The sequence below is a fragment of the Pseudorca crassidens genome, chromosome 1, assembly GCF_039906515.1.
Source record: "Pseudorca crassidens isolate mPseCra1 chromosome 1, mPseCra1.hap1, whole genome shotgun sequence".
Classification (NCBI taxonomy): Eukaryota; Metazoa; Chordata; class Mammalia; order Artiodactyla; family Delphinidae; genus Pseudorca; species Pseudorca crassidens.
The window spans coordinates 188,214,053-188,235,665 of NC_090296.1; the positions used below are offsets into that span (position 1 = coordinate 188,214,053).

Sequence of the window (21,613 nt, forward strand, 5' to 3'; positions counted from 1 at the left end):
AGAGGTTGTGCATACTGTGCTTTCACAGGACTTTTGACCATCCCCCAGAGTTGGCCACTTGTTCCTTTGTGTCCCATGGAGCCTGCACAGATGTTTATCACAGCACCTATACTGCTTTGATGCAGTTTCTTCTTTACTTATTTATATACATTTAAATTTTTTATCTGTTTATTTTATTTTTAGCTGTGTTGGGTCTTCGCTGCTGCGTGCGGGCTTTCTCTAGTTGCAGTGAGTGGGGGCTGCTCTTTGTTGCAGTGTGCGGGCTTCTTATTGCGGTGGCTTCTCTTGTGGAGCCACGAGTTCTAGGTGCACGGGCTTCAGTAGTTGTAGCACACGGGCTTCAGTGGTTGTGGTTCGCGGGCTCTAGAGTGCAGGCTCAGTTGCTGTGGTGCACAGGCTTAGTTGCTCTGTGGCACGTGGGATATTCCCGGACCAGGGCTTGAACCCGTGTCCCCTACATTGGCAGGTGGATTCTTAACCACTGCGCCACCAGGGAAGCCTCCAATTTCTTCTTTATATGGCTCTCTTCCCTTTCTTATTGGCCTTTGTACCCATAGCATCTAGTATATTGCCTGGCTCGTGATAAATGCTTAATTAATATTTGTTGAGTGAAAACTCTGGAGTGAGAAGTGAGGAGTTAGTGAAGTGATGGAGCCAAGTACGAAGTGAGGTAATAAACATGGAGTGATAGATGATGGGGGGATGGGGTGCAGTACAGGATAATCCTCTTAGGATATTTCAGACAGGGGAAAGGTATGGCCGGAAGTGTGGAGCAGGGATAGGCATGGCTCCAGCTGAGAAAGGCAGTGGAAGCTCGCCTGGCTGGCCCACCTGGGGAAGTAAAGGAGAGTGAAGCTTGGACATACCAAAAATTTAGAGGCAATTGCTAGAAACTCCTGAAAGCTAGAATTAAAGACTTTAGATCTGACATGAAAGCAATAAGGAGACTTTATAGTTCTTTGTTTTGGACAAAGAATGATCAAAATAATGTTTTAGAGTTTTATTCAAATAAATATGTTCTCATGTCAAAATTCATAGTATTAAACATCAGACTGTGAAATACTGATTTTAATCTGTGGGTCATCAGCTGATCCTGAAGGTCTCTTTCTTTCTCTTCTCATCCTACAGGTTGTTATTTTGTACTTTGAGCCAAGCACATTTCGCTGTATTCTCCTAAGATGGGTCCGTCTTCTCGGTTTTGCTACTGTTTATGGAACTGTCACTCTCAAGCTTCACAGGTATATTATGTTTTACTAGTTTTCGTTCCCATGGGAGGATCAAAGCGTTTGGCTTAGCATGTAATTGCAAGCTCAGTCAGCCACTTAAATGGTTAAATTTCAGAAATTTAGATAGGAAGATGATATATATTTTTTATTTTCAAGACACTGTCTTTAGGATTCTCTAGGAAAGTCTTTAATACAATTGAATTTGAACAACATGCTTTAATGAATGTGCCATTGGTTATGGCAAGGTTAATTCTGAATAAAAAATAAATTTAGAATGAATGTGAAGCAGTATTTACTAGCTAAGAACAGGAAGAAATACAAGACAATACAGCTGCAATAATAATCCAAGTCCAGAGCTACCAAAGAATCCTGTATAGTAGAATTCAGCAATACGCTTAGCTAACAAAAGCTATTGTCCTCTATTCCTGAGTTCCATGCCCCAGGGTAATCCCACTGATATTCTTTGGATGAATTTCCAAAAAAATAGTATTCTTGGTTTCCCTTCTTCACCAGTAGGCTCCAGTGATTATCAGCCGTATAAATTGGAGAACACTGTAAATTCCCTTATACTTCAGTTTCAAAATCACCTACTTCTAAAAAGTATATGATAAGTACTAGCAGGAAAGAGACAATAAAATAAATTACCTATCCAGAAAGGCTGGGAATAGCTGGAAATGATTCCAGGGCTTTCCCTTGCCTCCTCTTTCCAAGTTTTCTCAACGTAGTGGTGCCAAAGAGCATAGGAGTTAACGTATAAATCTCTCCTGCAGGATAACACTCTAGTTCTATAGAGAAACCTTTTACGCTGATCAGCTTTAAAGCTGATTTAATAGTCACAGTAAGCCATTCATATTTTCATGCTAATTTGACCGTATTTCTCAATAAATGTATCTTGATATGGCTCATAAAACAGTTTCTCTTAGATGCCATAATATGTGTTATATTTGTCTTTAAATGCCACCCCTTCACCGTTTCTTGAAATGTGATCATTATACTCTCCATTACACAAGCATCTCCATTTCTTTTACTATTTTTTTGTGCTTTTAATAACTGGGAATGCTCCAGATTATCTTTTTGGAACAAATGTAAATGTCTTTAACTCTCAAGATCCTTTCTTATATATGTCATATAGTACAAAGTTTATTGGGCTGGACTTCAGGAGGTCCAGTTTAAATCTCAGTTCAGCCTAGGAAATCATAGCCCTCTATTTACTACAGAAAGAAATGATTAGACTAATCTCTCATGGTCTTTCTGATGCTCACTTTATTCTTTCCACATCATAGCACACTTTGGTCTTGTGTCCTGTTCTTTAAGTACTTTCCGGTTTCCATTGCTTATATGATAACTATTTTTCAGCTGGTGCTCGCTAAAGGAAATGAGAAATCATTGACAGCCTATAATGGACAATGAGACTTCTGGAATTCCCAGAAGAATGGGTGGCCTCTTGAGACTTGAGAATGACCTCTCTCCCTATGAGTCTAGCCCTTAGCATCTGTTGGGTCCTCTATTATATGATACAGTTTGCTTATGTAATTATCTTCTTCATTTTTACCTAATTTACCTTCTCCTTGAAGTGAGGTCATTCACAAGTGAATCCCCAGCTCTTAGCACAATGAATGACACATGGCAGGTGCTTGATGCATAACAGTTGATAAGTGAATGAATGAATGAATGTCAGATGCAGACTTGGAAGCTGCTTCCCACAGTTCCCTCCACACATAAAGCGTTCCTATTTCCCTGACTCACTGTGTGCTCTCAAGTGCCTGAAACACATGACATTGCCATCTGTGAGAGGCTGTTTGTGGGACAAAAACACAGTATTAAATAACACTGAATCACAGAGTAAGAAAATTCCTTCCATTCAGGTTCTCTTTCCATCCCTCTGATTATTTCCAGGAGAAAAAATAGTTTGGAAATAGTAGGTCTTTAACACCTGCCGAACAGTTGCTAATTTTCCTTTACAACAAAGAGTTGTTGATCAAGCTTCAGGCTCAGAGCTTCCCACTGCAATACTCTCTAGATGAAATTTATTATCTTTATTTCACTGTATTTATTTTCATAGTTACATTCTATTTATGGATTACCTACCAGTTTTTCATTGAAAGTAGCAATATAAAGTTTTCTTTAAAATATTTTAAAGATTTTTTTTGATGTGGACCATTTTTAAAGTTTTGTCAAATCTGTTGCACCACTGCTTCTGCTCTACGTTTTGGTTTTTTGGCTGCAAGGCATGTGGGATTTTAGCTCCCTGGCCAGGGATCGAACCTGCCCCCCCTGCATTGGAAGGCGAAGTCCCAACCACTGGACCGCCAGGGAAGTCCCTTTAAAATATTTTAAAGCAATAAATAGAAGTTGTTTTAAAGAAAGTATTAGTTGGTACACAGATACAGGCAGAAATCTTGAGGGTGGCATACAAATGATTGGGATCTGGGAAACTAGATTACTTCATCATTCTTTTCTTTATTTTAAAGACTGTAATTAAAACGATTTTCTCTCCGACTGTGTGTCTCTAGAAGTCATTGCAGTGAAGAATTACCTACTGAAGGCTTAAATCGAGTGGAAACTATTTCTAATTTAATACGCTGAATTATTCGTATCCTGTCTGAACCATATGGCTGTATATTATATTGTTTTTCCATATTGTTTAAATTTAACTGATTCCAATATTGTTTAAGTCTATAAACTGAAGAATCAACATCTCAGAGGAATGTGAGCAACCCGATGGAAGTGACTGGCTGAACCAGCTTTGTATTCCCCATCCTTAGTGCTGCATCTTGCCCATTTACTGTATTCAGATATTTGTTAAGTGAATGAATGGGTGGATGGTTATAGTGAATGGAGCTGCAGGGATGTCTTTGGTTGATATCTCTTATAGTCAAGCAACGTGTTGTCCTCAAGAAAGGACTCTGAAGATTTTGTAGTAACATGATAGAGAGGAAAGACATAAATCTTTACAAATCCAAATTTGAATTTCAGTTCCGCCACTAATAACTTATACAACCAAGAAGAAATTATTTTAGCTTCTGCGAATCACTTCTCACTTCACCTGTAGAGTTGCTGTAAATCTTAAACATGATTGAAATATTTGTAAAATATGTCAAGCAGGGGGTTTTGGTTGCAAACCACAGACACTGAGGATGGCTAAATTAAGCAGAAAAGGAATTCATTGGAAGGATATGGAGAAGGTCACAGACTTGAAGAGAAAGCTAAAGAACCAGGCTTTGTCGGACCTGACGCAAGGTAGCTTCAGGGATCAAGGTAGCCTGAGCTAAGGCATAAAGTCCCTTGAATGCTATTTTCTCATTTTTATAAGAACTTAATTTTTTATTTAAAATTTTTTAAAAAAAGTAATACCTCTCTAGGCAGAAAATTCTAAGGCAGTTATCAGTACTGATAAAGTGACTGTTCTAGTCCCTTGAGAATAGGATAGGCAGGAAACACCTGAGTTCTTGTTTTATTTCAGCCATTTCCCTCAAGGCTTAGTAAAATTGTTTAACATTTCTTTTTCCCTTTCCTGATCTCTCACTGATCAATTTTAGTGTTTACAGAATTCCAGTAACTTTGAAAACTTGAAGAAAATATGAAAAAGGAATAGGATCTCAGTCTGTCACTAGAAATGATACTGTTAGCCTAGGACGGGAACTTGAGGGTTTCATTCACTTTTATCAAATCTCCCACCTTTTTCTTTAGTGGTCGCTCCCCACATTTGAGAGTCATACAGCCAAAGACTACCATACCAAGCCAAAGGAAAATTGCAAGTCTTTTGTTTATTAACAGTGCAATACAGAGGTGTAACAAGTTAGGGGAAGGTGGTAAAAGTGGTCCAGTCCTTCAGGGAGGAGTATTTTATCACTGACATTGTTTAGAATCACCAGCACATGGTGATGATACAAAGCAGAACAGCTTTGAGTTGTCATTTTTATTGCCTTAAATTCTCTACGGACACTATTACTTGCACCCAGGGCAGACAAGTCCCACCGCCCAACCTCACTGGCAGGCCATTCATGCAATGCAATTTATTTGAACCTAAAACCGTTTGTTTCTCTTTGGAGAAAGAAAGAAGGGAGAATGGGACAGGTTTTAGCTGGCTCAATATGGATCATAAGGAAAAATAGAGCTGAAATAGGCAAAAATGAAGAAGGTTCATTTATAAAAAGAGTTTCCTTCAGTAACCATAGATATGTTTGACTTAGTACATTAATGATGTAGGACAGATCTAAAAGAACATCTGGCGCGTCCATGCACGTGTGGGTTCACAGAATGCTTGCTATACGTTGGTTGGTTGGTCGGTTGGTTGGTTTTAAGAAACCTGGAAAGGCAATATCTCTAGGCTCAGAAAATCTGAGTATATTATCAGGAGGAAAAATGAGGAACTGTTTTAAATGAAAGGGGGTAGAGAGAGATTAAGAAACTTAATGCTAAAAGAACATTTTCCTATTCCCTGTAATATGATTTCTGAAAACAAATTGACTTTTCCTTTTTCTAAGGCTAATCAAGAAAAAACAAAAGACTTTTCTGTACTATATTTAAAACATATTTAAGCAGGCTGCAAAAAAACCTTCTTCTGGCTCTGGCCTAGGGATTTTCATTTCATGCATTATTCAGTACCGCTCGCTTTGGATACAGCGCAATTTGTAGCAGTTTTCTGTACTGCACTCATTAGCACCAAATATTTACACTTTGTGGGAATGGATAGATAGATAGATAGTTTTGTTTCCTAGTAAATTTTTTTATTGAAGTATGGTTGATTTACAGTGTTGTATTAATTTCTGCTGTACAGCAAAGTGATTCAGTTATACATATACACATTCTTTTTTATACTCTTTCCCATTATGGTTTATCACAGGATATTGAATATAATTCCCTATGCTATACAGTAGGACCTTGCTGTTTATCCATTCTGTATATAATAGCTTACATCTGCTGACCCCTGCCTCCCACTCCACCCCTCCCCCTAGTAAATTTTGAAAGTGACTGGAAGATATTTATATTTATTTATTTTATGTATTCTTTTAAAGATATATAAAATACAGTAAGATACTTTAAATTTTTTAAAGGGCAAAAGGAAGAAAATCTTTTTATCCATTTTCCCAATGACTAATGATGTTGAGATTATTTTCAGCTGTTTATTGGTCATTTCTACATCACTTTAGAGAAATGTCTATTCAGGTCCTTTGGCCATTTTTTTTTTTAAATAAATTTTAAAAAATTTATTTATTTTATTTTTGGCTGTGTTGGGTCTTCGTTTCTGCGCGAGGGCTTTCTCTAGTTGCGGCGAGCGGGGGCCACTCTTCATCGCGGTGCACGGGCCTCTCACTGTCAGGACCTCTCTTGTTGCGGAGCACAAGCTCCAGACGCGCAGGCTGAGTAGTTGTGGCTCACGGGCTTGGTTGCTCCGCGGCATGTGGGATCTTCCCAGACCAGGGCCCGAACCCGTGTCCCTGCATTTGCAGGCAGATTCTCAACCACTGCGCCACCAGGGAAGCCCCCTTTGGCCATTTTTTAATTGGGTGTTTTGTCTTTTTGTGTTGCATTGTATGAGTTCTTATATATTTTGGATCTGAGACCCTTATCTAATAAATTATTTGAAAATATTTTCTCCGATTCTGTGGGTTTTCTTTTTTACTTTATTGATAGTGTGCTTTGATGCACAAATTTTTTATTTTTATGCAGTTCAGTTTATCTGTTTTTTCTCTTGTTACATATGCCTTGGTATGATATTTAAGAAACCATTGCCTAATTTCAGATCAGGAAGATTTATACCTCTGTTTTGTTCTAAGCATTTTATAGTTTTAGTTCTTACATTTGGGTTTTTGATTCATTTGGAATCAATTTTTGTATATTATGTGAGGTAGAGGTCTACATTCATTCTTCTGCATTTGGATATACACTCGTCCTTAGGACCATTTGTTTAAAAGATTTTTTTTTTGGCTGCACCATGCGACTTGTGGGATCTTAGTTCCCCGACCAGGGATTGAACCCGGGGCCACGGCAGTGAAAGCACCGAGTCCTAACCACTGGACTGCCAGGGAACGCCCTTTTTTATTGAATAGATTTTTTTTTAAGATAATTTTTTCTTTTTTTAATGATCTTGACAGTGTTGTCAAAAGTCAGTTGACTGGAGATGGAGAGGTTTATTTCTGGGTGATCAGTCTTATTCCGTTGTTCTATGTGTCTACCATTATGCTAGTACCACACTGTTTTGTTAAATTGACTTGAACCTGTAGGTCAATTTAGGGAATAATGCCATCTTAGCAATATTAAGTCTTTCAATCCATGAACACAGAATGTCTTTCCATTTCTTTAGATCTTTAAAAATTTCTTTCAGTGATGTTGTATAGATTTCAGCATACACATCTTTTACCTCCTTGGTTAAATTTACCCCTAGGTATTTTTTTGATGCTATAGTAAATGGAGCTGTTTTGTCGATTCCATTTTCAGATAGCTCATCGCTAGTATATAAAAATAAAACTGATTTTTTAATGTTGAACTTGTATCTTACAACTTCACTGAATGTGGTTTTTAGCTCAGATTGTGTGTGTGTGTGTGTGTGTGTGTGTGTGTGTGTTCTTTAGGGTTTTCCATATATAAGATCATGTCATCTACTAACAGAGACAGTTTTACTTCTCCCATTCCAATATGGATGCATTTTATTTCTTTTTCTTGACCGATTGCTCTGGCTAGAACTTTTGGTACAATGATGGATAGAAGTGGTGAGAGCAGACATTCTTTCCTTATTTCTGATATCAGAAGAGATAATCCGCAAGTTCCTTCTAGCTCTATATTTGACTTGCAACAGTCCTGTAACCCTTCCTTCTTCCTTTATTTTTTCATCATTCTGCCTTATTCTGTCTACTTACAATCAGGTCAAAAGAAAGGAAGCTTAGTATGAGATATGAGAGCACAAGCAGGTCACTGAAATGGACAAAAGTACCCATATTTGGGAAGCTGAGTTGTGAGTTTTCCTTCTTATGAATAGCAATAACTTAAAATAGTCACAACAGTTTTACTGAACTTCATGTCTGATAAATGTTAACAATCTGTTTCTGCCTAGGTGATGCCAGTCCTTTTTAATATATACCTAACATCTACCCAGTGACCAAGAAGCAGCTTTAGGTTACTTCTGAAAATGAAATTTTGAGAAATTGTTGAAAAGCTTAATAAACATGAGGGCTTGTGACCATTTAAAGCAAACTGGGAGGGAGTAACTTCAGCCCTTTTCGTGTTGTTCACTCTTAAGGCTCTTTTGTCAAGAATTGAGTGGCTTTATATTTATAGAAGAAAATAATCACCTCCTACTTTTCATCAGAAGCATTTATTCTCTGGAGTTTCTAAGAAAGTAGTAAAATGTATAGAAATTCAAGTCTAATGGAGAACTTCAAGACTTTAGGATTATTCCGATTAAATTAATAGAACAGAAGACTAGATGGCTCGAGGATGTATATGTTTATTCCCGTTTAGTACACAAAAAAGATGCAGCTAAATCACAAACAGATGCAGATGTTCTGAAAATGGAAAACTTTCTGTTACTAGAGGCTTTAAATTTTGGTGTCAGCATAACAAAAACTCAAAAATTTATCTGACAGTTTAGAGCAGTCAGCCCATTAGAAAGACACCTGCACCAGTCTTAAGCCTTTTGGGGAAAAAAGCTCTCAAACTATAGCCTTCGTCCGAATTTACCTAACGGATTTGTTAAAATACAAATTTCTGAGCCCTAATCCCCAGAATTTCTGACATAGTAGTAGGTATGGATGGGACCCAAGAATTTGCATTTCTAACAAGTTTCCAGATGGTGTTGATGATAGTGGTTTGGGAACCACTAGCCCAGAGCAAGTGGCATCTCAAATGAGCCATGAAGAAATATGCAGGAATTAGCTAAATTAGGTGTTTGTATTGATGGAGGGAGGGGCAGTACAGGAAGCTGAGGGCAAAGGTTCAGATAGAGGACACCTGCATATAGTCCACAGGGACCCACAGGACCCTAGGAAGGGAAGAATAGTGAGAGATGAGCATGCTGAAGCAAGGAGGAACCAATTTTTAAAGGCGTTTTACATCGTAAGGTAGCTAGGATTTGGGTGGAGAGCCACAGAAGGACTGTAAACAGGAGAGAAACATGATCAGAGTGCAGTTTAAGAAGATCATTGTGGCTTTAGCATAGAGTGTGGACTGAACGTGGGCAAGACCAATAAGGAGACTGGTTAGGAAATTACTGAGGACAGAGGTTGATGACCAGGAGCTATATAGTGGCAGTGAAAATGGAGAAAAATAGAAGGATTTGAAAGATATTTAAGAGGTAGAAATTAAGTTCTTAATCATGCATTTGGTGTCTGGAATGTAAATGAGGGAGAAGTATCAAAGTTCATTCCTAGGTTTCTGCTTTGAGCAATTAACTGGTACTGGTCATTGAGACAGGTAACACAGTGGGTTAGAGGAGAGAGGAGTGGAGAGAGTGACGATTTTATTTGAGGAACCTGTTGATGTCCCGTAGGTCACTGAGTATACAGATCTTGAGCTCAGGACAGTGATCTAAACCGAAGTTACAGATCTGGGACTCACCAGCATGTACATGATTGAAGCAGAATTGTGGATGGAATTTCCCAGGTATAATCCGTAGAGCAAGAATAGAAGGTGACTAAGTTTAGGAGATCCTTGAGGAACACTATTATTTAAGGGGAAGACTGAGGCAGAGGACTCTGACAGAGACTAAAAAGCTGCTGACAGAGGAGTAGGCAGAGAGTCAAGAGAACGTGACATAACGGAAGCCAAGTGCCTCCGCCACGCCAAAAGCTGGAGAGAGATCAAGTTAAATAAGGAGTAACAACATCAATTAGATATTTGAAGCAGATAATCGATAACCTAAGTACAAGTCCTTACAGTGGAGTTTTATGAGCTCAGACTAGAAATGTGGAATGTGAAAAAGTAGAGGCAGACATATAGTGACAGCCAATTTCTTTTTTTATCATTTCAACATGATTTCTATGAATTTCTCTACTATTAATAATGAGAACTGAATATATACTTTAAATATACCTTTTTATATTAAATTCTGGAAATTTTTTGCAGTCCTCTTGTATACATTACTGCTTTCCTTTAGAATAGTGAAACCTTCTGAACAGATGGTAGCTTAAAATTTTATCTGTGAAAAAAGTAGTAGGAAAAGTAATCGATATAAGATTGCATTTTTTCTACAGCTGTATTTCATACAAAAGCATGTCTAAGGATTTCATTTTTAGAACTTGGTTTCTAGGCAGTGAACCCTAGACTAACAAGAGCTCATTTTTTAAAGATATAGCAGAATTTTCTCATTTTATTTTAAGACAATCCTAGAAAAATGCATCTTATTCCATTTTACAAAAACCAATATCCTGAAATGCTTAGATTGCCATGCAGAGTTGTGTTATTGTATTTTCTAGTGTTTGAAAGCCAGTAAAAGCAGTAACAGGAGACTCATGAGGGCTCTGCTTTGGCTTTTCCTCTCTGGAAATGAGATTTGGGGATCTGTGACAATCTTGAGTTCTCAGACTTTACAATAAATACCCATGGGGTCATCTGGAAAGCATGAAAATCTCTGATAATTTAGAAGTTGGATTTCTTGATTAAAAGACTACCATACTGGGATCATATAGATTTCCTCTGCAAATGACAAACTCATCTGGTTAAGAAGTATTTTAAAGATAGTCATTTTAAAAATTCAATATTTCCTCTCATTGAGGTTTAGAGTTTCTATGTGAAAATCTTCAAGTATCAGAAAAATAAATGATTTCCCACATATTGGCCATGGAAAGAAAATATAAATCATAACTATTTTTCTCTGAAGCAATGGTTCTCAACCCAGTGAAACCCTTCGCAGTAACTTGAAAAATCCCTAGGAGTCCCTGTGGGTTGAAAAAAAACTTCCCTTCTTGCCAAACGTTTCCACCCACTGTCCCTCAAAGACAACGTACATTTCCCTGCTTTGTACTTTGTTATGTGATTCCCTTCAGCTAGAATGTCTCCTTATATCTTCTCCACTTTCCTCCATTTCTACCTACTGATATCCATCAAGACCCAGACCAAATAGCACCTATTCTATTAGGTTCCTGGACTTACTAACTACACACAACAACATATAATATATGCCGTTTTATATGGTAGCTATTTACATAGCTTACATTGTAAGCTTCTGGAAGACAGGAATCATATATTATGCCTTCCATGTTGCCTAGTATGATACCTCGCATATGGTTGTCACTACATAAACCTTTGTTCATTATAATTACATTTCAGATATTCAAATATAGTCAAGGTAGAATTTGGAACAATTCTCTCTTTTTCTTTTGGCCCTAGCCAAAATATAGAAGACCAGAAAAATGGTTCAGGTTCCCTCTTTTGAGATCCTAATCATTCAAAATGTAGAATTCATCCAGGTACAACCAGAAACAATTACGTGCACATAGTGGCTACAGGTTTCTCCTACAAAAAATAAGATTGGCACTGGCAAAAATATTAGTTTTCCAAGAAATTTCTCTCATTCCTAGGATAGAGTTTTTGAATCTTGATCTGCTGATTTTAGTAGAAGCCTTCTTAATGGATTAGTGATTGGTCAATTAATGAATAAAGTTTTTTAAAGTAGAAAGGGGTTAAAGAAGTGTATAGATACTGTAATTTAAGATACAAATAATCACTCACCAATATTTTTGAAGTAAGTCCTCTTCTTTGACTGTGGATCTAATCGTTCTCTTTGTAGCATAAATCACTGCAATGTATTATCTATTGTTCATAGTTTTGGTTCTTTAAGTAGGAGTGAGAATCTGAAGAGTTTTTGGTTGTTATTTTGAGGTAATCTGAGTGTAGACTCCTTCTGGATTTTGGTTTGTTGACCACCGCAATATATTAAAATTTTCCTTACTTTCCCCTAAGTTAACAGTTCTTTTAGTGACTCACCTTTATAGAGTCCTTCCAAAGCATTCAAAATAGAATTTTGTACAAATGTCTCCTTTGCTTACACAGTCAATTTAGTTAACTTATATAAAATGATAACAAATACTCTTTTATCACTTATATGTGGAATCTAAAAAATAAAACAAATGAATGTATATAACAAAACAGAAACAGACTCACAGATACAGAGAACAAACTAGTGGTTACCAGTGGGGAACAGGAAGGGGGGAGGGGTAAGTTAGGGGCATGGGATAAGTGATACAGACTACTATGTATAAAATAGAAAGCAACAAGGATATATTGTGCAGCACAGGGAAATATAACCATTACTTTATAATAACTTTAAATGGAGTATGATCTATAAAATATTGAATCACTATGTTGTATGCCTGAAACTAATATAATATTACAAATCAACTATCAAGAAAAAAAGATGATAACAGTGGGCATAATCTGGGGACAAGTACAACTGATTCTTAACAAGTAGCAATTCAACTAGTTGGAGCAAAAGTGAGGCATACTGGAGAGAGGCATTGTGTTCACTGCCAGTACTAGCATTCAGCATGACACGGGCCATACTCAGTATGTTTCACCCAGGGAATGGAAAGCAACTGCTAATCTGGTGAACTACAGATCTTCCTTGACTTTCAGTGGAGTTATGTCCAGGTAAACCCATTGTAGATTGAGAATATCTTGAAGTCGAGGATGCATTCAGTACATCTAACATCATAGCTTAGGCCAGCCTACCTTATCCGTGCTCAGAACACTTACATTGGCCTCCACTTGGGCAAAATCATCTAACACAAAGTCTATTTAATAATAAAGTGTTGAATATCTCATGTAATTTATTGAATACTGTACTGAAAGTGAAAAACAGAATGGTCGAATGAGTACAGCATGGTCGTAAGTGGGTCAGTTGTTTACCCTTGTGACCGTGTGGCTGCCTGGGAGCTGCAGCATCAGGAGAGAATATCGTACCACATATCACTAGCCCCGTAAAAGATCAAAATTCAGACTCGAAGTACAGTTTCTACTGAATGCTTATCACTTTATGCCATCATAAAATCGTAAGTCGAACCATCTTAAGTTGGGGACTATCTGTAGTTAAATGGTGAGTAAAGTGATCTTCTTTTGTACTCTTATTTTATACTAATACCTTTCTGACATTGTTCCACATAAAAATTGAGGATAAGTATTTTATTCAGAATTAAATAACTACATGCTGTGTGTTAGGTGAAGGACAGTGGGGTTAAAGATATGCAGGGGGGAAGGATAAATAAGAATCTGCTAGAAAATAACTTTCTTTACTGGATGTGTTATGTTAATTTGAAAGAGCTATCAAAGCCCAGCATTGAGAGAAAAAATAGTAAAATACGTCTAGGTTATTTCAGGTATGTATGTTTCATTTCCATATTTATAATGACTTTTATGAAGAGTGCATATGAATATTTCATTTAAAATGTTGAAAGAATCAGAGCAGGAAATAGAAAACTTGGGAAGATGAATTCATTTTTGCCTTTGGGGAATTGATCATGGATACCCTTATAGTATCATAAACCACTCATGGTAGTTTATGTCAAGCCACAATATTGTGACCTAAAATATCGGAATGAGAATGCGGAGTTAAAATCAGCTAAGAATATTTTGGAGACGAAATTAAAGAAAGGATGGCTGGAAAGATCCCCATAGTAAGGTTGGATTTTGTCTTCACACCATTTTTAGAGATGGAGCAGTTCTTAGATATCGTGTAATCCAGTAGGTCTCAACTCTGGCTGTGCATTTGAGTCATATATACAGGGAAAAAAAGCCCAAATTTTAAAAATTGCTGTATTTCATATAGGTCATATCCTCTTCCTTAATACAATAATCTTATTCAGGGGTATTTAAATACCCTTCTTATTGTTTTCGTACTTATTTTTGGTAATGTGACAAAATGACTATAAAGGGAGGTTATATAAAATGATTTTCAGAAAATACCTTTTATAACATTCTACTGTAAAAAAAAAAAACAACTGGTTTAAGGAAGTCTTTGACTTAGTATAATATTGTAAAACCCAACTACTCACTTTTAGGACTATTTTTTGATCCCTCAGAAACCCTGTTTGAGCAGTGTTTGCCTGTGGATCTTTCTAAGGTCCTGGGAATTTTCCTTGAAATATTAAAACATGCTCAAAAGAATTCCATCCTACACAAATCTGTTGACTCACTGACCCCTAATGCAGGGTATTTGTTCTGCTATTGGAAGGTAAACTAGAATGAAATTCAGGCAAAGTATAGGCAACACTGTTGTTTGATTTTTGTGTTAAAACTCTGCCCAAGTAGGTTTGGGTGGGTTTAAATTTCACCTAGAAAAATGAGATATTTTAGAATTTTACTTTCTGGTTGTTAGGTTTGCCTTCAAATTTTGATGTCTTGCTTTTCCAGGGTTTTGAAGGTGTTTCTTTCACGAACAGCCCAACGGATTCCATACATGACCGGTGGACGGGTCATGAGGATGCTGGCAGTAATACTCCTGGTAGTGTTTTGGTTTCTCATTGGCTGGACTTCATCTGTTTGCCAGAATTTGGAAAGGCAGATTTCACTCATTGGCCAAGGGCAAACATCAGATCACCTCATCTTCAATATGTGCCTCGTTGAGCGCTGGGATTACATGACAGCAGTTGGTATGTGATCACTTGCTTTGTGCAATTTTATCCTTTGCCCACTAGCATTAAAATGGACTTCGTTAGAAGCCTTGCCAAGCCCTTTCACAAACCCTAAAGGAATTTCACCTAATACGGTTTTGGTGAAACAATATTATGAAAAGATAATAATGACATGCGGAGTGCAAACTTTTTCTGAGAGTTTCCATCTTTTTCAAAGGTGTGTAGCTTTGTTCAGAAAATGTAATCAAGAAGGAGAAATACAGTCAGTAAAGGCAACTTCTTTGTACAGAGAGACTTTCTGCTTTCCGTCCTATCAGTGTGTCCCTATTTGGCTAACAGAAGCTGTTCTCTTGACTTATTTCTTTAGCTGGGAGGAAAAAGGAAACATACTGGTATTTTTTTATATAGTTTTGGTCCTATGATATATCAGACTTGGTATCTAGAGCACTCTGGGCAAAATTTCTAATTTATCTTTCCTCTAAAGATAATTTATTGGGAATTCTCTGGAGGTCCAGTATTATACAAACACAAAGCCATGCTCCTTGGAGATAGTAAATTATGTGACTGAGAAGCTGGAGAACTTGGAAGAATCCCATGATGAGTTGGGCCAAAAACAGATTATTTTTCTGGTAGCTCAGTTTTTTGAAAAATGAGGAAGAGAAAAATCCATAGGAATTTTTCTGTTGTTAATATTGGGCTATTTAAAACTAAGCCTCCCAAAATACAAAAACCCTTTATTATTTTGTTGTCATTCCCCTCAGTCAACCAGGGACAAATCTTAATTTTATTTGGCAAAAATAAACCCATGAATTTAATTCCCATTTTCTGTCTCCCCCATATTTGGCAATTGTTCATTGAATGTTCACATTTACTATTTTGCTAGAAGCTAATGTGTATTTAGTTTACAATTTAAATGGAATAATATTTTTCTGGACAAGATATTTTAGGAATCTTACAGGCCTGATATCTGTAATAATAAAGCAATGTGGGTACATAAAGGGAATTGTTACAATGATAATATATAAAGTCAATCATCATTATTTTGATCAATATCAAAGAAGATATCAGTAGTTTCGTATCAGGAGATATCAGTATCAGAAGATAAAGCATAGAACTAAGGTAAGAAGCAATTCCAATTCTGACTTTAGTCTGGATATGAAAATTAAACAAATTGTACAGATATAAAATTTCTACTTAATAGAAACCTATAACATTATTTTACGTTCTTCAATCCAAGTTAACCGAACTAGGGAAAATCATTTCCCAATATTACTATGAAGAAAAGCCCATTATATTTCTTTTATGTTTTACAAAGACTATAATACTCAAATTCATAGTGAGGCATCATTGGGTAGGCAATGAGCAAGCGGAAATGAGCCCAAGAATTTGCACTTGTAACAGGTTCCAAGGCAACGCTTTTGCTCCCAGTCCTGAAACCGCACTTTGAGAAGCACTGCTCTAAGTCTTTCTCCATTCTAATGATTCCAACTCCACAATCCCTGAATTGCGGGGCGGGGTTGGGAGGGGGGGCGGGGTGTGGGTATGTGTGTGTGTGTGTGTGTGTATCTCCTAAAAGTAATCTATTAATAGATTGAATTTATTGATTTATCACATCACTTTCTGGTTCTCCAGATTCCTTTAACAGGTTTTTAAGACTCCCATCTCCCCCAAAATGCCCTAACTTTAAAAAAAAAAGCAAAGACTCACAATAAATGTAACCATCCAGCATTATTTACAATGTATTTCAGCATTACCCTCTTTTCCAGTTAGGCATTTCCTTCATGCTTCACACAATTCTCACCCACCTCCACCACTGTTCCTATCAAAGGAAGTGTTCTCTATACCTCTTTACAATATTCTAAACTTTACCATGCCTCAAAGAACTTCTCTTTTATAAAGATTCCTGGGTTCAGGTCTGAGTCGTTGTCTTCCTTTATTGAACTACCATTGTACCAAGAGTCTTTATCACCTAATTTTGCTTTTCAATAATTTTTAACAATTCTCACTTATCTACGTAAACCAATAGTAAACTACCTGATGAGAGGAATAAGGCCTTTATATATTTTATATCTCCCGTAAAGTGTTCAACACCTTACTAGAGACATTATAGGTATTCAGTGGATCTCGTTTATCATATAAAATTCTTACTTATATATAAAGAAAGCTTATGTAAAATAAATTGCAGGTTACTGTCAGTTATGTGTTCCTACTTATTTCTATATAGAAATCACAGATGTGACCTTTTTTAGAGTGTAAAATACTGGAAAATAAAGGACTAATGATAGGGTGCAGAGATCAAGAGGTAAGAAGTTAAATGTTTGGTGGTGGTGTTTTTGCTATCTTCCAGTCATTGTTTTTGTCCTATAAACTACAGCAACACCTTAGTTTCAAAAATTACACTTTTCTTGCAGTAACACAATTCTGTAAAGAAAAGTCAAGACACGTGATTTAACAACAGGAACAAATATTTGAAATTAGGACCATCTTGAAAACTCAGAGACATGTGGTTGCTATAAACTTTTTTTCACACTGCGCTACAGCGATTTCATTTATTTCTCTTTCTGCATGTGGTATTAGATATTCCATATTTAACCTCTTAATTTAATGTTTGCTAATGTGTAACATATGCCTCTTTTCAGTCCTCTTTATATATTTCTATAAGTACCATGTTTACCATTAGATATTTTTATATCCAGGCTGTTATTCAAGAAAAAATTCATGTATCTTCAGTCAGCCAGAAAGAAACATGTACTGAAAGCTAAATTATTCCCCGTTTCCTAAACAGAAATGTTTCTATGCAGGGGGAAGGACGTAGAGAGGCTGGAGATAGGTTTACCTTAAAGTTGTTGTGAAAAATCTTTGTCAAGAAGCTTAGTGTCAGAAGTCAATTTAGAAAAAAAAGGAAAAGTGATGGTTAATTTATTGATAAACATGTGTTCTGGATCACCTTTACCTGTCAGAAACAATCTATTTTTTTTTAATGCAAAATAAAGAACCATTTGAAAGAGTGTGATACTAGTTTTCCCACTGAAGTAGAACTCCAGTTAGAAATATGGGTCATAAATTTAAAGAATGGGCCCTTTCTATTTTTGCTTACTGCACGGGTCTGCTCAGACCTGCCCAGGTAGGTGCTTTTCCTACCACAGGTGTTTCAGAAGGAGGAATCAGGTATAGAAAACTACTTGGGAAAATCTCTCAAGCTCTATGAGCCTCAGTTTCTTCGAGGAAATATCTGAAAACATAGGAAATATTTCAAAACATAGAAATGGAAGAAAAATGACTTTCAGAATCCCATTATCATTTATGTCTGTTTATAATTCTCAGTAATCATTGTTTGTCCTATATAAAAAAATGTGAAGTAAACTTTAATGGAAAGCAAAAAAAGTATTTCTAAACGTTGCGACTGGGAAAGACAGGTGAACATTGACCAGGGTGAGAAACACTTTACAGGCCCAGTAATCTGTTTTTTTAAAAAAAGATTTTATTTTATCTCTTGGAAAGAGAACCTCAAAATTTGGATGTTCCAGAATATTTCTAGATCAGATTAGAATTCCTGGAAAAACTTAAGCTGCCATACTTCTTTGAAAACCATCTACATCTGTAATAAAGATAATACCGCAGTACTTACCCTAGTCACCTTTATATGACTCAGCACTTCTCTAAGCGTGTTTCAGTATCTTATCTGTAGCTCACTGAAGGCGAAAGGAAGGATTCTCACATCTGTTCACTCTCTTTCCTCTCCCAACCTAGTAGCTAGCTATCTGTTCTTCACAACATCGCCTGGATGGTCACCCTATATCCCTAGCACCTAACAAAGTATCTGTCAGTTGTAGGCTCTCGAGAAATATTTGCTGAATGAACAGAGAAGGAACTCAGTTCCTTTATTGTGTATTATTTTCTATGGTCAGGGTTAGACCAGTGTGAGGAGACACATTAAAGCTAAAAATCCAGGAGTTACACAATTGTACCCAAATCAATTTTAACGGTAAAGTGTATGTTCAGATTGGGGAAGGTGTTTTTGAGCAAATTATGTAAACTAAAATGACAGTCCCCAGCCCTTTTATGAAATTTGACCTCTGACTTATCCAAACTATCCGGTCAAAATAAGAGCTTGGTACAAATTTGGCATGACAAATCAGAATTATAGTTTTTAAAATACTGCATAGTACATTTACAAATATTGAAGTAGAATAAAACTGATTTGCTTTTGATAAAAATTTTTATTATTTCACCATTCTCCTAGAGCTGTGTAAAGAATAAAGGAGTTGGGATGGGCAAACATTCCCCTAAATTAATGGAGAAAGCAAATAACTATCCCAAATCATACTCATTTTGAAAAAAGTTGGTAGTAGGATTATGAGATTTTTTTCCTGAATCTGTGTATGCCAGTTAGTCAATTGGTAGTCAGTTATTCATGTTCAGGATTTTTCACAATAGCAATCAAATTTATCATGGTTAAAAAGTTAAAACTTCATTACCCTGTGAGTTTCCTAGTTGGTTGGTACAAACTGACAAATGATCGGAACTGACCTCTCATGTCTGAATTACCTTCCTAATGTCACAAGACCACATCTTTACACCTCGATTTAGAGCTTGCGGCCAAGGTCCTCCAATATATAGCTTCCAAGTGTGGAATACATAAATTCGATAGCAGAGGTGGTAACACAGTGGAGTTCATTCTTCCGTATACTTGGTTAGCTGTCAATTTCTGACTACATGTTCAGAACACAGACAACATACTGAACCAGCACCGGTGACCAAGGTAAGTTAGAGTAAGTGGACAGATTCTTACCTTGCCTACGAGAAAAAGCAACAGTGCTGCAAAAAGTTGACTGCTGAGGGATGGCAACCTCAAGGACATTTAGAATTTCTGTTCCATGGCTAAATCTCTGGGTCAAACTTTAGTTCAGATCTAGGCAAGCACTGAAATGTTTTCTTGATTTCTTCCAGAAGTTAGGTGGCGATAATCTAATGTGATTAAAAGTGGACATAATTGAGAATAAAGCTGTTTTGCTGCCTTCCTTAACCAGCACAAGAAGATACACAAAAAGCTCGATCCAGGCTTCTCTTTATCTTCTATTATTATCTGTATCTTTCTGTATCTCTGATATGGCCTAACTCTTCTCAACTGCATTTACATGATCTAATAACTATCCCCCGACAAGGACTGTTTTCTAAATTAGGATCTTCCCCCATCTCTTCCTGGTTGTGAAAAGTCCACCAGTATATGAGGTATCTCATGGTTCTGAAAACCCCTTAGAGCTTGACATCCCTTGCTTTATGTTTTATTCACCAAGTTTACAAAAAGACATAGAGAGAAATCTAAGCAGTGATTAAACAGGTGTGATAAGCTTGGGTTCACATACTCCATTTGGGAATTTTAAAAGATTTGGTTGCTTTCAGAGAATTCCAACATTGATTTCCTTACTGTTCAAAAGTACTCATTTATTTCCATGAAATTTCACATGGAATCTTTTCACCACAGAAAATATAATCTTTTCTCTTCTTCATTAACATGCTATTCTTTGTTCTCCTCTTTCCTGGTATAATATTTTAAACACAAAAAACAGACAATGTGTTCAGTAATTTAATTAGTTGTACACCAGTGTTTAGAAGGAATTGAGACTACACTAACTCTTACTGAGTTATATAGGGAAATTCTAAAATAGCAGTTGTTTCTAAGGATTAAGATACTTAATCACCCCAGAAGATGAGGCTGTGTTGTGACAGGTGAAATGTGATATAAGCACCCTTTAATGAGTATTGGGGAAAATAGATTAGACTTCTTCTCCATCTGACTTAGATTAATGTTCATGATTTAGGACCATTTACATACATCTTTTTTTATTCTGATGTACCATGTGCCTTAATCCGCGCTACATCATTGGTTACCATTTTAAAAATGTATTTTTAATTTTCAATCAAAGGATAAAAGCTTGACCGCATTGACAGGCTTGGGCTATATCATGAGAAACTCACACACACTTTCTGAAGGTCTTGCTTGAATGTTTTTAGAATGAGTCAAGTGGAGGTTATTTTCCTTTTTTATCTATATACTACATCTTCTGAAAAATATTTTACTTCTCTGAGGAGTATTTATTTGATGCTAAAGGTCTGAGAGAAAGGATAAATTAATTAATTTTTGTTCCTTAATTTTATCCTTACAGTGCCATTTTTCTTTCTGAAAGTGAAAGGAATTTTGTGATGGGGTAAGGACTGTCTTGGGACAGTAACCCCCACTACAGTCATTCTAAAACCACTCAAGCTAGCCCTTCAAAAGTACAGTGAGTTTCTAGTGATGTCGCCCAAGCAAAGGCAATTCTCAATGCCGTCAGTCTTCCATAAAGGATTAAAATTTTAAAATACATTTTTTTTGTTGTTGTTGTTGTACACGGGCCTCTCACTGTTGTGGCCTCTCCTGTTGCGGAGCACAGCCTCCGGACGTGCAGGCCCAGCAGCCATGGCTTACGGGCCCAGCCGCTCCGCAGCATGTGGGATCCTCCCGGACCGGGACACGAACTCGCGTCCCCTGCATCGGCAGGTGGACCCTCAACCACTGCGCCAACAGGGAAGCCCTAAAATACATATTTAAAGTGGTAACAAATAACCCCAATTCCAACTCCCACCTCAAACAACACACAGGCAAGTGGCAGGGAGAGAGAAATGGAAGGGATATTCCTGGGAGACTCAGTCTGCTCCCCTGACCTTGACCCGTGCCCTCAGGGGCCCTGATCTCATCCTGTCTCTCTCTTATGTCTCTTCTTGCATTCATGACCTTTAATGTGTGTCCATAAGCTTGGAAGAACCTTGGGTTCACTACAT

At 36.9% G+C, this 21,613-nt stretch overlaps 1 protein-coding gene across 1 annotated transcript in view; it reads left to right on the plus strand.

Moving 5' to 3' along the window:
• GPR158 (G protein-coupled receptor 158) overlaps nt 1-21,613 on the plus strand; it is a 324,536-nt gene that overhangs the window by 278,604 nt on the left and 24,319 nt on the right. The window contains exons 6-7 of the mRNA XM_067703480.1: nt 1,129-1,238; nt 14,571-14,809. Of these exons, the coding sequence (XP_067559581.1) occupies nt 1,129-1,238; nt 14,571-14,809 (349 nt within the window). The remainder of the gene's footprint in view (nt 1-1,128; nt 1,239-14,570; nt 14,810-21,613) is intronic.